Genomic DNA, 13,458 nt, shown 5'->3' with positions numbered 1-13,458 from the left:
GTTTTGATTTTTTTTTTCTCCTTTAGTTCATGATGGTGTAGATTTAAAGATATTGAACTGTTTAAAAAATATGCCTTTCTTATGGTATTATTCTTTATTTTATGATATACTGCTAGTTTTAGTTAACTAATATTTTACTTAGTACTTCATATCTATATTCATAAGTAAAATAGACCTAATGATTTGCTTATATTATCTTTATCAGGTTGGGGAGTTAAAATTATATTAATCCTTTAAAATTAGCAGCTTTTTCTCATTTTTTTCCCCCTGAAAGCAGTCTGTATAAAGTAGAGATTATCTGTTTTATGAAAGTTTGGTAAAACCATTTGGGCCAGGGGTCTTTTTTTTTATAGTCAGGTCTCTGATTATATTTTAATTCCTCTAATGATACTTGGTCTATTCAAGTTCTTCACTTCCTAAGTTTTGGCATTTTTGTCTTTTTCTAAAAATTTATGTCATATAGGTTATCTAATTTATGAGCATACATATAGTTTTTATAGTCTTACTCTTCATTTCAGTTATAGCTATGATTATTTCTTTTTCATTCTGTATTGTATATTTGTATCCTCTTTTTTTTTTTTTTTTATTCCCTCATCTGTCTTGCTAAAACCTTGTCTTTTTAACTTTTGGTTTTGAAAATTTCCAAGCATATATAGAAAAAAGAGAGTGCAAGGAACCTCTAAGCACCCATCACTCAGCTTCAGTAACCATCAATGTTTTAAAAAAGTCTAACCTTCCTCCCTTAAAAAGTAAATTATTCTACACAAAACCATAACCTTACAAAATTAAAAATAATTCTTAATGTCTTCTAATAACCAGTCCATAATCAAATTTTCCTAATTATATAAAAATTTGTAGGGGCTTCCCTGGTGGCGCAGTGGTTAAAAATCCGCCTGCCAGTGCAGGGGACACGGGTTTAAGCCCTGGTCCGGGAAGATTCCACATGCTGCAGAGCAGCTAAGCCCATGCGCCACAACTACTGAGCCACGTTATAGAGCCCACGAGCCACAACTACTGGAGCCCGCGCACCTAGAGCCCGTGCTCCACAACAAGAGAAGCCACCGCAATGAGAAGCCCGCGCACCGCAATGAAGAGTAGCCCCCGCTTGCCGCAACTTGAGAAAGCCCACGTAGCAACAAAGACCCAACGCAGCCAAAAATAAATAAAAATAAAAAAAATTTATAAAAAAAAATTTGTAGTGCATTTGTTCTAATCAGAATCTAAGCTAGGTCCACTCATTGTATGTAGTTGATGCATTTCTTAAACTTTTGTAAATGTCTTATAATCTAGAACAGGAGTTGGCAAACTTTTTCTGTAAAGTGTCAGAGAATAAATATTTTCGGCTTTGCGGGCTACATCAGGTCTCCGTCCCATATTATTATTTTTAAAACTTATTTATTTATTTTTGGCTGTGTTGGGTCTTCATTGCTGTGCATGGGGTTTCTCTAGTTGCAGCGAGAGTGGGCTACTCTTCATTGTGGTATGTGGCCTTCTCACTGTGGTGGCTTCTCTTGTTGCAGAGCACAGGCTCTAGAGCGCGGGCTTCAGTAGTTGTGGCTCACGGGCTTAGTTGCTCCATGGCATGTGGAATCTTCCCGGACCAGGGCTCGAACCCGTGTCCCCTGCGTTAGTGGGCGGATTCTTAACCACTGCGCCACTAGGGAAGGCCCCCATATTATTTTTTAAAAGAGCCCTTTAAAAATGTGAAAATCTTTCTTAGCTTGAGGGCTATCCATAAGCCATAGTTTGTCAACCCAAATCTAGAACATTCCTCCTCACCCGCTCTTTTTTTCCTCCTTGCTATTGAGTTGTTGAAGAAACTGAGCCATTTGTTCACACCTTGGGTTTTGCTGATAGTTTCCTTGTGGTGTCTTCTGTTTTTACTCTCACCTGCACCTTTATATTTTTTGTAGACAGGGAGTTAGATTTATAGGCTCAATTAGATTTAGATTTGTTTTTATTTATTTATTTATTTGGTGCAAGAGTACTTCACTGATGCTGTGTACATCCTATTACATCACATCAGAGGATAACTCCACGTTAGATGGAGTTGCCTCACTTTGTGTATTCAGGTGGTGACAACTGCCCAACAAACTTTCTCTTTGGTTTCACCGTTTATTTACTCCCTGAATCAGTTACTTCATTATAGGATGCAACATGATGATTTTGTATTCTTCCATTCCTTCTGTAGTTTTTAGTTTAAATGCTTGTGTGGGGCTTCCCTGGTGGTGCAGTGGTTGAGAATCTGCCTGCTAATGCAGGGGACACGGGTTCGAGCCCTGGCCTGGGAAGATCCCACATGCCGTGGAGCAACTAGGCCCGTGAGCCACAACTACTGAGCCTGTGCGTCTGGAGCCCGTGCTCCGCAACAAGAGAGGCCGTGATAGTGAGAGGCCCGCGCACCGCGATGAAGAGTGGCCCCCGCTTGCCGCAACTGGAGAAAGCCCTTGCACAGAAACGAAGACCCAACACAACCAAAAATAGATAAATACATAAATAATAATTAAAAAAAAAATTCGTGTGTGTGTGTGTAAAATTGCTTTACTCCATCCTCCATTAGGTGTATTTAGTTACAATGAAGTACATCTCAAATTGGAAAAGTGGGTTAAATACTTACACTTTTCTCTTAATTATCGGTTTTTAGAGTAATTATTGGTGCCCTAAAACTTTCAGTAGTATCCAGTTAGAGGTTTGCTCATTTTATTAGTTTTTCCAAAGAACCAGCTTAATTTTCTTTTTTGTCTTATCATTATTGTCCACATTATTGATTTCTGTTCTTCTCTTTAGTGTTTCCTTCCTTTTAATGTGTTTGGATTTGCATTTTTCCCCCCATCCTTCTGAATGCTTAGCTTGATGGTTTTCAGCATTTCTTTGTCTCTGATTAATGCGAGGTTTCTCAGCCTCAACACTGTTGATAATTTGGGTCAGATAATTCTTTGCTGTGGGGGGCTGTCCTGTACGCTGTAAAATATTTAGCAGAGCCCTGGCCTCTAGTCATGTGATGTAAGTACCACAGTCCCCTTCTCCCTCTCCCTGCAGTTGTGACTATCAAAATGTCTCCATATACTGCCATGTGTCCCCTGGGCAGTGCGATCACCCTTCGTTGAGAAGAACAGGATTAATGCATTTAATGCTATAGATTTCCTTCTTAAATAATGCCTTAGTTATTGCTTGACCTAGTTATAGCAGTATACATATTGCATGTAGTGTTTATTGTCATTCAGTCTAAGCACAGGTCTACAATTCTTAATCTGTAATTCTGAGATCCAAAAAATTCTGAAGAAGTAACTTTTCCCATAAGTTTGGCATTTAATAACAAAAGCTGACCTCAATAGACTTGAGACTATTTATAGTATTTATTTCTGACTTATTTATTTATTTATTGTTTATATGTTTTGCTGCAGAAATATTAATATCTGATTATGGAGTACTGTATCAGACCTCATTAACATATTACATTATGTTATTTATGAAATACATGCTATAAAACTGTTCAAGAATCCTAAAAATTCTGAATTCTGAGTCATATCTCTCCGGCTCAAAATGATTTTCAGTAAGTGGCTATGGACATGAATTTCATAATTTCCTCTGTGAATACCTGTATAACCTATTGAGTTAGTTTCCAGACTTAATGTTTCTTTAAAACTTGATGTCAATTATGGTATTGGTTGGAGTGAAGCTTTGTATAAAGGAATGAGAAGAAATAAGAGTAGAAAGGTGGGTTGGAGTCAGCTTGAAAGGGACCATAAAGGTTTAAGGGGTTTGTGTTTCATCCTGCAGGCAACATTAAGCCATAGCAAGTTTTTTGAGTGAATAGTAATCATGTTTATGTTTTAAGTGCTGAGTGAGAGCATTTAATAATCGGTATTTAGTGGATGTTTCTCAAGTATAGAATTGCTCTGGAAGCCTGGAGACCAGGCGGTTTCATGTAGTTGGGTGGTGCAGCCTTTGTCTCACAGCTTTTGCACTTACTTGGTCACTGTCTATAATACGTAAGCATCTTTAATCATCTGTCTTCACCTTCTTATTACTTGGTGCTTTATTCCCCAATTCCGAAATCCCAGATCTTCACAATATCTTCTGTAACCTTTTCTATTCCATGCTGCACTTGGACAGTTGTCCCCAGTCAAAGAACTGGGATCAATGTGGAACTCACTTGTGTGCTTCCCTTCTCTTAAAGATTCTGTTGCTGTATATTGCCTGTTATCCAGTGCCTAAAAGCAGTTGCTGCACATGTTTTGTTCAGTTTTATAGTTGTTTATGGCAGGAAGGCAAGTCTGGTACAAATTATTCTGTCAAAGAAATAGAAGTCTCTTACTCCTTTGGAACATATACCATCTGTCTGTTTTCTCACTGATCTCCAGGTCACTTGTACTATAAGCTTCTGGTTTATAAACTTTCTCTCCATTTTAAATTCTGCCATCATTCTAGATGACTCCAGTGTTTGGGCAAGTAGCCCATCAAATATGCTAGTCTATCTCGAGGTGACTCCTGTACAGCCTCCCACTTAGACCACCCTATGGTGGCCCTGGTTATCACCAGAAAGTATTCTACCTGTGAAATCTTAAAAATCAAACCTCCCACTTGCTGACCTACTTCTCTCATTCGTAAAAGCCTGCTTTCCTTAGCCTCCCGATTCCTCTGCCTTCTTCCTATCCATTTTCCCTCTTCTGTTGTCACTTACTTTCCTATGTGGTTTGGAGTCAGTGTAGCTTAGATTCCATTGCCCGTCACTTCAGCCACTCTATTGCCAGTATCTTTGGCTCTCTTTCCTTACATTCCACTCGCCTGACAAACTCCAAATCTTGGATCAGTGATGCTGCTTGTTTTTTTTAGTGTTTATATCCTGGTTACTGAATGTTGCTAGAGAAGATCCCACACCTGTAAATTTAACTCTTCAGCCTCAGTACTGCTCGGCAGTTCCCCAGGATACCCTTCTCTTTACTTCTTCCCAGCAGCTGTTTCAGAACTTCCCCAGTCTTCTAGAACTTCCGTTCATGCCACCCTCACCCTTCACTCTCAGCATCTCCTGTTTCACCTAAAGGCCATCATAAATTCCTGTTTTGAAATCTACAGGTTTGACTCCATTCTCATCAATCTGTTCTTTCTCTCTGGTATTGGGGAGGAGATCTCTCTTCCTGTTATAACTATTTCTTCTGTTTTGGCTCTGAATCCCAACTACTCCTATCTCTCTAGGAGAAAATAATTCTCTCAAGTTATCTTTTGTCTCCTACCTTTTTCTCTCTTTTCTCCTTCTCTCCTATTAACATTTAATTATGATCAGGTTTTTCTAAACACCTTTCCTCATGGTCCCTCTCCAGCTAAACCTTAGCTCTTCTTTCCTTTAAAAAGAGAATTATCCACATGTACCAGTCCCACTTCCCCACCTCTCTTCAACCCACTGCAGTCCTTTACCATTCTACTAGAATTGCTTTTGCCTAGTTCATCAGTGGCTCTCTTGTTGCTAAAACTGACGGACACTTCTCAATCTGTCTCACTTTATTTTACAACTATTTGATCATGTTAACTACTTCATCCCTGTTGAAATGTTTTCTTTCTTTTTTTTATCTTGACAGCCGTTTTGACTTGACCCCCAGTTGTCTTCTCAACTCTTCTAATTACTAGATTCCTTTACGGATTCCTCTTGTTCTGCTTATTTCTTAAATGTATTATGTTCTCTTCTTTTTTCATTCTGCAGCTTTTCCCTGGTCATGTCATTCGTTCCCATGACTTCAGTGATCTTTATGCTGGTAATTTCCAAACCTTTATCCTTGGCGCATATTCTCTGCAGAGATCTAAACTACCCAGTATTTGGCTGGTTATGGAACATTTCTGCTTGACACGTCTTGAGATATCTGAAATTCAACATGTCCAAAGGGAACTGATTTTTAATCTCTCCCTTCTCCTTGCATCTAATCAACTACTTAGTCCCCTTAATTCTTCCTCCTAGATGTCTCAAAACAGTCAGCTTCTTTTTATTTCTAAGTCTCTTCCCTAGTACAGGCCATCTGTAGACTCTCCTAGATTAATTACTTCAGCAGCTTTCTAATTAGCCTGCATGTTTCCAGTTTAGGCCATTCTCCGTATTGCTGCCTGAGTGTCTACTGATCATCTGGTGATACTACTCTTTTTCTTAAAACTCTTAAAAATTCTTAAAATCTTCATTGTCTCCTGGGCATTACTTAGGACTCTTGATGGTAGATGAAAGAAACTCAGCTCACACTAGGTTTGGCAAAGAGGGGAATCATGGGAAGATTATGTAAGTGCAGAAAGAACTGGAGTGTAGCTGGGCCTCAGAGACACATAGAACCAGGGTTTGGAATACTGCCAATAGTTTCTTCCCCTCCTGGATTTTCCTGCTTCTCTCTGTGGATTGGCTTCATTCTCTTCTCACTACATAGTGATTTGTGGCCTGAAGAGCTGGCACCAAAGTTTGTACTGTATGGTTTGCACAGCTAACAACCGTGACGCGGTAATTAGAATTTGAACTGTGATGTTTGGGGGGCTGGTGTCTCACAAAGTTTTGGCAACTGAAATGTATGCACGTCAGAGCTGTGCGCTGTGAGGACTGGCCGTATCGAGACACCTTAACATGGCTTACTGTATGACACTGTGTCATGTGGCTTTGGCTTGGCTTTTCTAGATTCATCTCAAGACCACTTCTTCCTTGGAGCTGTGCTCAGATCTTAGCCCACGTAGTTCTCTCCAGTTTGAATTCCCCTGCCTCTTCCCCAGTCCCTCCTTCCTCTACCCTGTCCTCTTCTGTTGGTTTTCTCCTACTCACTCTTTAAGGTTTTCCACAGACACAACTTTCTCTGAAAAGAGTTTTTCTGTCTTTTCAAGTTTGGGTTGTGTATTTTGCCCGAGGAGTTCTCATATCATGCATACTTTCTCTGTCATAATATAGAACACATCATCACACTGTATTGTATTTACTTACTTATCTGTTATACCTACCAGATAGTGTTTTCCATGCAAATAGAGACCATGGCAGTGCTGTTCCTTATTGTATCCCTAGAGCCTAGTACTATGTAGCACAAAACGGGCACTCAGTAAAATTGATTTAATGACAAATAATCAGAATTTTGGTGGGGTTTGAATACTACCCTGTCATTAGAAGGTATTCTGGAAAAATGTGGTATTGGCTAAATATGACAACCTAGGTACCAAATTATGAAATATTGAGAAGTTATACTTCTTTATACATTTAATGAAATATACATTTGATAGCATACATTCTATGATTCTTATAGTTAGTAGATACATTACAGAAAATCATGACTGGAGAAGTTGCTTCAGCCTAGTATGGTAGGTGCTTAATTAAAAACTTGTGAAATCAATGAAGGGACAAATTAGTGTTATATGCTGTTTTTTGGTTCTAATAATTACCTTCCTTTATTTCTAAGGTATCTTCATGTTTTAATGATCTTCTGGTCATTTGTTGCTGGAGTTGTCACATTCTACTGCTCATTGGGACCTGATTCTCTCTTACCAAATATATTCTTCACGATAAAATACAAACCCAAGGTAAAATATATGTGTTCTTACTTTTAAAAGAATTAGTAGGTATGACCCTGTGCTATTCGATATTGTTCATGAAAGCATGTTAAAGCAGTGATTTTTAAAAAATACCTCTGCTATTATTTAATAATGGAAGACATTAGAACATTTTTAAAGTGAAATTTGCATATATGTTTATTTTTAAAGTATATAGGTCTCCCAGGAGGAGCTAAAGAAAGAAAACAGAAAATTCTCAGAAAATTGGGCTCCACGATTTTAGAGTGTCCTTTGACTGCATATTAACTATGATGACAGTGAATTAAAACAGAGGTTTCCAAAATTGGTTGTACAGTAGAATCACCTGAGGAATCTTTTAAAAAGTACAGACTCCTGGGCCCTACCACTAGATTTTGATTGAATAGTTCTGGGTTAGGGCCTTGTAATTAGGACCTGTTCAAAGCCTTCCAGGTGATTCTGAGGCACAGACACAAACAGGGAACTAATTGTTCCCTAAATGTTTATTTGCTCCATAGAAACAAACCAGTAATATTTCTTTAACGAAAATAATTAGTTTTTCTGAACTTTGAACTCTTCCTTGAAAATTCTCCAAGTTGATGTAGTCCCTCATCTCAGGTTGGTTGATACTTCTACTCAGAGGAAACACAGCTGAAGGTGATACCCCGTATTTGGTCAGGAACCTTACTAGTTATCACGCGTCTTCTCCCTCATTGAATTCAAGGTTTTGGAGAAATAGAAAATAGTTTTTTCTTATACCTTTGCAGTAGAGTATCATTTTCAAATATAGATTTATATATTTATTTATTTATTTTTAGTAAGTGAGCGTAACAATTGACTTTAATTTTAAGCTTGAAAATTTGGCTTAGTTATTGTAAAGCATTTCATTAGGTATTTTTTTCCTATTGGCAGTTTGGTATAGCAAGTATTATTTATTATAAAGAATGGTTTCAGTGTTAAAGCAGATATTAGTTAAAAAAATCATGTCCTTTGAATTCATACATTGATTAACAAACTTTTGGAAAGTTGATTCTCTTCAGTAAATATGATACGTAAAGTAAAGACGAATCTCCCTATTTCCCTTTTTTAGCAGTTAGGACTTCAGGAATTATTTCCTCAAGGTCGTAGCTGTGCTGTTTGTGGTAAAGTGAAATGTAAACGACATAGGTACGTTAAACACTTTTAATTTGTTGATCCTTCCAGTTACATTTTGGATTTCAAGCAGTTTAACTGTATGATTTTCTTTAGACCTGCCTTGCTGCTTGAGAACTACCAGCCATGGCTAGACCTGAAAATTTCTTCCAAGGTTGATGCATCTCTTTCAGAGGTAACTGATTTAAATAAAATTGCTATGTATACCCAAGCAGAAAGTATTAAATACCTATGGAAAATTTAATCATGGAGTATTTTAATATATGCTGCCTAATCAATTCTTCGCTGGTAGTTGATTGTTATACAACTTGAATGGTAAACTAGAAATGTTTTTGGATCCCATGTCTAATTGAAATGGACATTTTAGCCAAAAAAAGTACTGTTTACCTAGTTATTGTTTACCTCTTATAAAAATAGTCATTTTTATTATAAGACAGTAGAAATAACCATTTTGTAATTCCAGAGGAGACCTGAGCTACAAGGAGCCAATGTGTATCTTACTGAATTGTGACCCCATTTTTGACACTAACTTGAGCAGAGAGTCAGATACATTTCAGTGTTTGTCCATAGTATAGGAATAGAAAGCATGTTCTCTTATCTTTGTTCCAGTCACATTTTATATGTACCTTTTTGGTAACATATCATGTTTTAGTTATTTCTTTGAGAGACTTGGTCTCTCCATCCAAGAAAGCAGTCAAGTCCTTGAAGGCAAGGAATGGGTCTCATTTGTTCCCAGCACCAAGTGCAGGTGCCAGATATATTGTTGGTACCTGATAGATATCTATTGAATTAAACTGAGTGCTAATTAGTTGAAGAATAGCATTAGGCATCTGAATCCTGCCTTAATTGTCCTTTTTCCCAGTTTGTATCTTTGTTTGGCGAAAAGTATGCTGCATAAATGCTAAACTGTTGGCAGTTTTCCTTTTCATTTCTTCTGTAAGCTCTTTTTCATCCTTCAGATTCCCTGATTTAAGACTGTGCTGTCCAGTATAGTAGCCACTAGCCACATGCAGCTATTGATAAACACTTGAAATGTGTTAGTCCAGATTGAGATGTGCTGTATATGTAAAATACAGTAAAATATGTACTGGATTTTGAGGACTTAGTAAGGAAAAAGAAATGTAAAATATCTCATTATATACTTTATGTTGATTACATATATGATACTATTTTGGGTATATTGGGTTAAATAAGATATATCATAAAATTAACTTCACCTGTTTCTTTTTACTTTTTAAAAAACATAGCTACTAGAAAATTTGAAATTATATTTGTGGCTCACATTATATTTCTGTTGGGGAGAGTGCTGATTTGAGGTCTGTTGAAGACAAGACATCTAGGAAGAGTATTATTTGTAGTTTGACACTTCGTTTCTTTTTAAAAATTGAAAAAACTGATGTAAAGCTCTTAGCCTAGTGCCTGGCACATATTGGTGTTCAATAAATACTAGCTCCAATATTTAAAAATATTTTCTGAGATCTTGCTGTAGGCAGGAACTGGATTAGGCCCTAGGAATAAAAAGAGAAATCAGGTATGGTTCCTTTCTTCTGGGAACTTCAGTCTAGGAGGGGAGATAGCCATTTAAACAGACATATACAATATAATGTAATGCAGGCTATAATGGAAGAAATGTACAAGGTGTATCATTAGCACAGAGGACGAAGTGCATAACTGTTGAGAGGAGCAGTCAGGAAATATAACTAGAAGTTTATCAGCCTGATAGTGTGGGAAAAGGTATTTCAGGGTGTGGGAAGAGCTTTTGGAAAGAAAGAGAGGCTTTGAAACAAGGTGGAGTGTTCAGCAGACTGGAGGGTGAAATGCGAAGGAGGGTGTGGGCAACGAAGAGACCAGACTCTATTAGCTAGTATTTATCAATCACTTACTGTATAGTAGATATTGTACTAATCACTGTACTTGCATTATTCATGTAATCATACAGCCTATGAAGTAGGTGCTATTATTGATTTGATGGTTTTACCAAAGGAAGGGTTTAGAGAGTTTTAATAATTTTCTCAGGTATCATACTTGGTTGGTAGCAGAACTCAGTCTAAAACCCAGGACTGCCGTAGTTCTTAACTGATTTTTATGTGGCCCTTTAGAAATCAGATCATCAGAAGACTTAAAAGGCCACGCTGAAGGAGTTTAATTGATCGGGAGTCAGTGATTTTCAAATTGTGTAACTAGAGTTTTCAGATGTGATTCACAGGATGCAGTGGGAGGTGAAAAGGAAGTGGATGGTCACAGGGGCTGGCAAGCAGCTTTCTCTCACCCCTTCACAATCAGTGCAGCTCCACTTGTCTTAACTTTGATATGTTGTGGTTTGATATATTGAGGGTTTCATGCAGCGGAGTGATGTGGTCAAATACATGTTTTAGATCACTTTGGCAGGTTTATGGAGGTTGGAGGGGAGCTAGCTTGGAAGGAGGGAGACTAGTTTAGAGGCTATTGCTATATATAGGGATGAGAAGATGAGGACCTGAATAGTGGAGCTGTAGAAAAGAGCTACTTAGGGTGTAAACTTAGTAGGGCTTCTGATTGAATTTGAGGGAATAATATAATAATAAGATGAAATGTTTAATGGTAAATTTTCTAGTCTCCTCTCTGTGTCCTAACACTGTCTATATGTATCTTATTTTTCCAGGTGATATCACTAATGCTTACTTTTTTAGTAAAAAGTCCAAATCTTGTTGCCTTAGTATTTAGAGAGTCCACAGTCTTGATTACTGCTGCAGAGAAGGTATATAGTCAGATTAGATATATTGTTTCATTCCCTCCCTAGTGTTTTTTAAAGTTAATGCCCACTGCTACAAGTCCTTTTAAAAATTAAACTATACTGCTGCACCCAGGCTCAAGGAATGGAAGGTTTAACACCCAAGATTTCTTTTGTTTTGTTACTCTTTCACATATAACTTGATTTTCAGTGTACAGCTAAAATTTTCACGAAGTGAGCATATTCATGTAGCCGGCCCCCAGATCAAGAAACAAAAACATTATTAGCACCCAGAAGTACCCCTCATGCTCCCTTCTGGTCACTATCCTCGCTTCAAAGATGATCACTGAAACCTAACTTTAACCCTTTATGTAAGTCTTATATATTTGTTTCTTCATTTTATTCTGGGAATACTGACTTACAGAGAGGGTTAGGAATGCAAAAGACTAGCCTATTATTTTCCTTATTTCCATAGAAATTTTTTGGTTCAGTGAAGCTTCAGAGTCAGAACAATTTAGGTTTTTAAAATTTTTTTTAAATTATAGGAATATTTAAAAATGTGTGTCATTCTAATAGTAATTTTTCTTTTTTATGGTTTTCAAAGTATTTTTTCATGTTTTCTTTCATCATCACAACATGTAAAGTTGACATATACATTTTGTCATGTGAAAGTGTGATATTAGATGTCAATATATGGGATACTAAACTTAGTTTTTATTATATATTTCTTAGTAGTAGAGTTTATTTTCCCAGAATGAGTTAACTAACTTGATTTTTCTTTGAAAAATAATTTTTATGCAGGTTCTTGAATTAGTGTTGGAAAACTTCATTTATCCCTGGTACAGGTAAGCGCTTTCTATAAGACCTTTTTCCTATAGTATAGTGAATACCATTAAGTTAAGTGCTAATGATATGTTTTCAGTATAGGCCAGGATTTATCAATTTTGGCACTATTGACATTTTAGACCACGTAATTCCTTACTGTAGGGACCTGTACTGTGCCTTATAGGGTATTTAGCCGCACCCCTGGCTTTTTCCTAGCGAATGCTGGTGGTATCCCTTCTTCCCCTAGTTGTGACCACCAAAAATGTCTTCAGAGATTGCCACATTTACCTGGGAGGCACAGTGGTCCCAGTTAAGAACCATTGATTAGGTCATCAATTAACAGTTTAGTGATAGCAAAGAGGAACTTAGGCTACTTTTTGAAAGAGAAGTAACTTGTAGAATTTCTTTTTTTTTTTTAAATCATCTTTATTGGAGTATAATTGCTTTACAGTGTTGTGTTAGTTTCTGCTGTATAACAAACTGAATCAGCTATATGTATACATATATCCCCAAATCCTCTCCCTCTTGCGTCTCCCTCCCACCCTCCCTATCCCACCCCTCTAGGTGGTCACAAAGCACTGAGCTGATCTCCCTGTGCTATGCAGCTGCTTCCCACTAGCTATCTGTTTTATGTTTGGTAGTGTATATATGTCCATGCCACTCTCTCACTTCGTCCCAGCTTACCCTTCCCCCTCCCCGTGTCCTCAAGTAACTTGTAGAATTTCTCATGACTCCTAATTGTAGGAGTGATTTACTATTTTGTATGCACTTTTTACATTTGAAATAGTTGTACATTTACAGGAAAAATTTATATTCAGATATTTCATTAAATTGAAAGTTAATTTCAATAGACTTTTCCTGGAAAATTAATATGTTTTTTCCAAAGCAACTTTGTTTTTGGTGTCTGAGGTGGATGTACAAGTGCCCTATGCTTAGCAGGATATGGATCTGAAAAAAATATATAGTTTGACAATCAGAAATCCCAAGTTATATTATAAAACAGATGTTCCCTTACATAAGCATCATGTATTTAGTTATGTATTTGAACACTTAAACCCGTATGACTTACAGATGTAATATTTAATGATAACTACCCAAATTTTATATAGATTCAGTATATTTTGAATTTCCTAATTTAACAATGCTAGTAGGGGACTTCCCTGGTGGTCCAGTGGTTAGGACTCAGCACTTTCACTGCTGTGGGGCTAGGTTCGATCCCTGATCAGGGAACTAAGATCCCACAAGTCACGTGGCAT

The 13,458-nt window shown here is 37.2% G+C and overlaps 1 protein-coding gene across 6 annotated transcripts in view; it reads left to right on the top strand.

Moving 5' to 3' along the window:
* Positions 1-13,458, top strand: part of SNX14 (sorting nexin 14) — a 68,862-nt gene that overhangs the window by 7,215 nt on the left and 48,189 nt on the right. For 4 of the 6 annotated variants that reach the window (XM_030859434.2, XM_030859433.2, XM_030859436.2 and 1 more), the window contains exons 2-5: positions 7,407-7,527; positions 8,606-8,682; positions 8,764-8,842; positions 12,179-12,222. In XM_030859434.2, the coding sequence (XP_030715294.1) occupies positions 7,407-7,527; positions 8,606-8,682; positions 8,764-8,842; positions 12,179-12,222 (321 nt within the window). The remainder of the gene's footprint in view (positions 1-7,406; positions 7,528-8,605; positions 8,683-8,763; positions 8,843-12,178; positions 12,223-13,458) is intronic. The other 2 variants (XM_030859435.2, XM_030859432.2) reach the window with 1 other exon arrangement.

The sequence above is a fragment of the Globicephala melas genome, chromosome 14 (genome assembly GCF_963455315.2).
Source record: "Globicephala melas chromosome 14, mGloMel1.2, whole genome shotgun sequence".
Lineage (NCBI taxonomy): Eukaryota > Metazoa > Chordata > Mammalia > Artiodactyla > Delphinidae > Globicephala > Globicephala melas.
The sequence above is the reverse complement of the archived record's forward strand: the minus strand, read 5'-3'. Positions and strand labels throughout refer to the sequence as shown.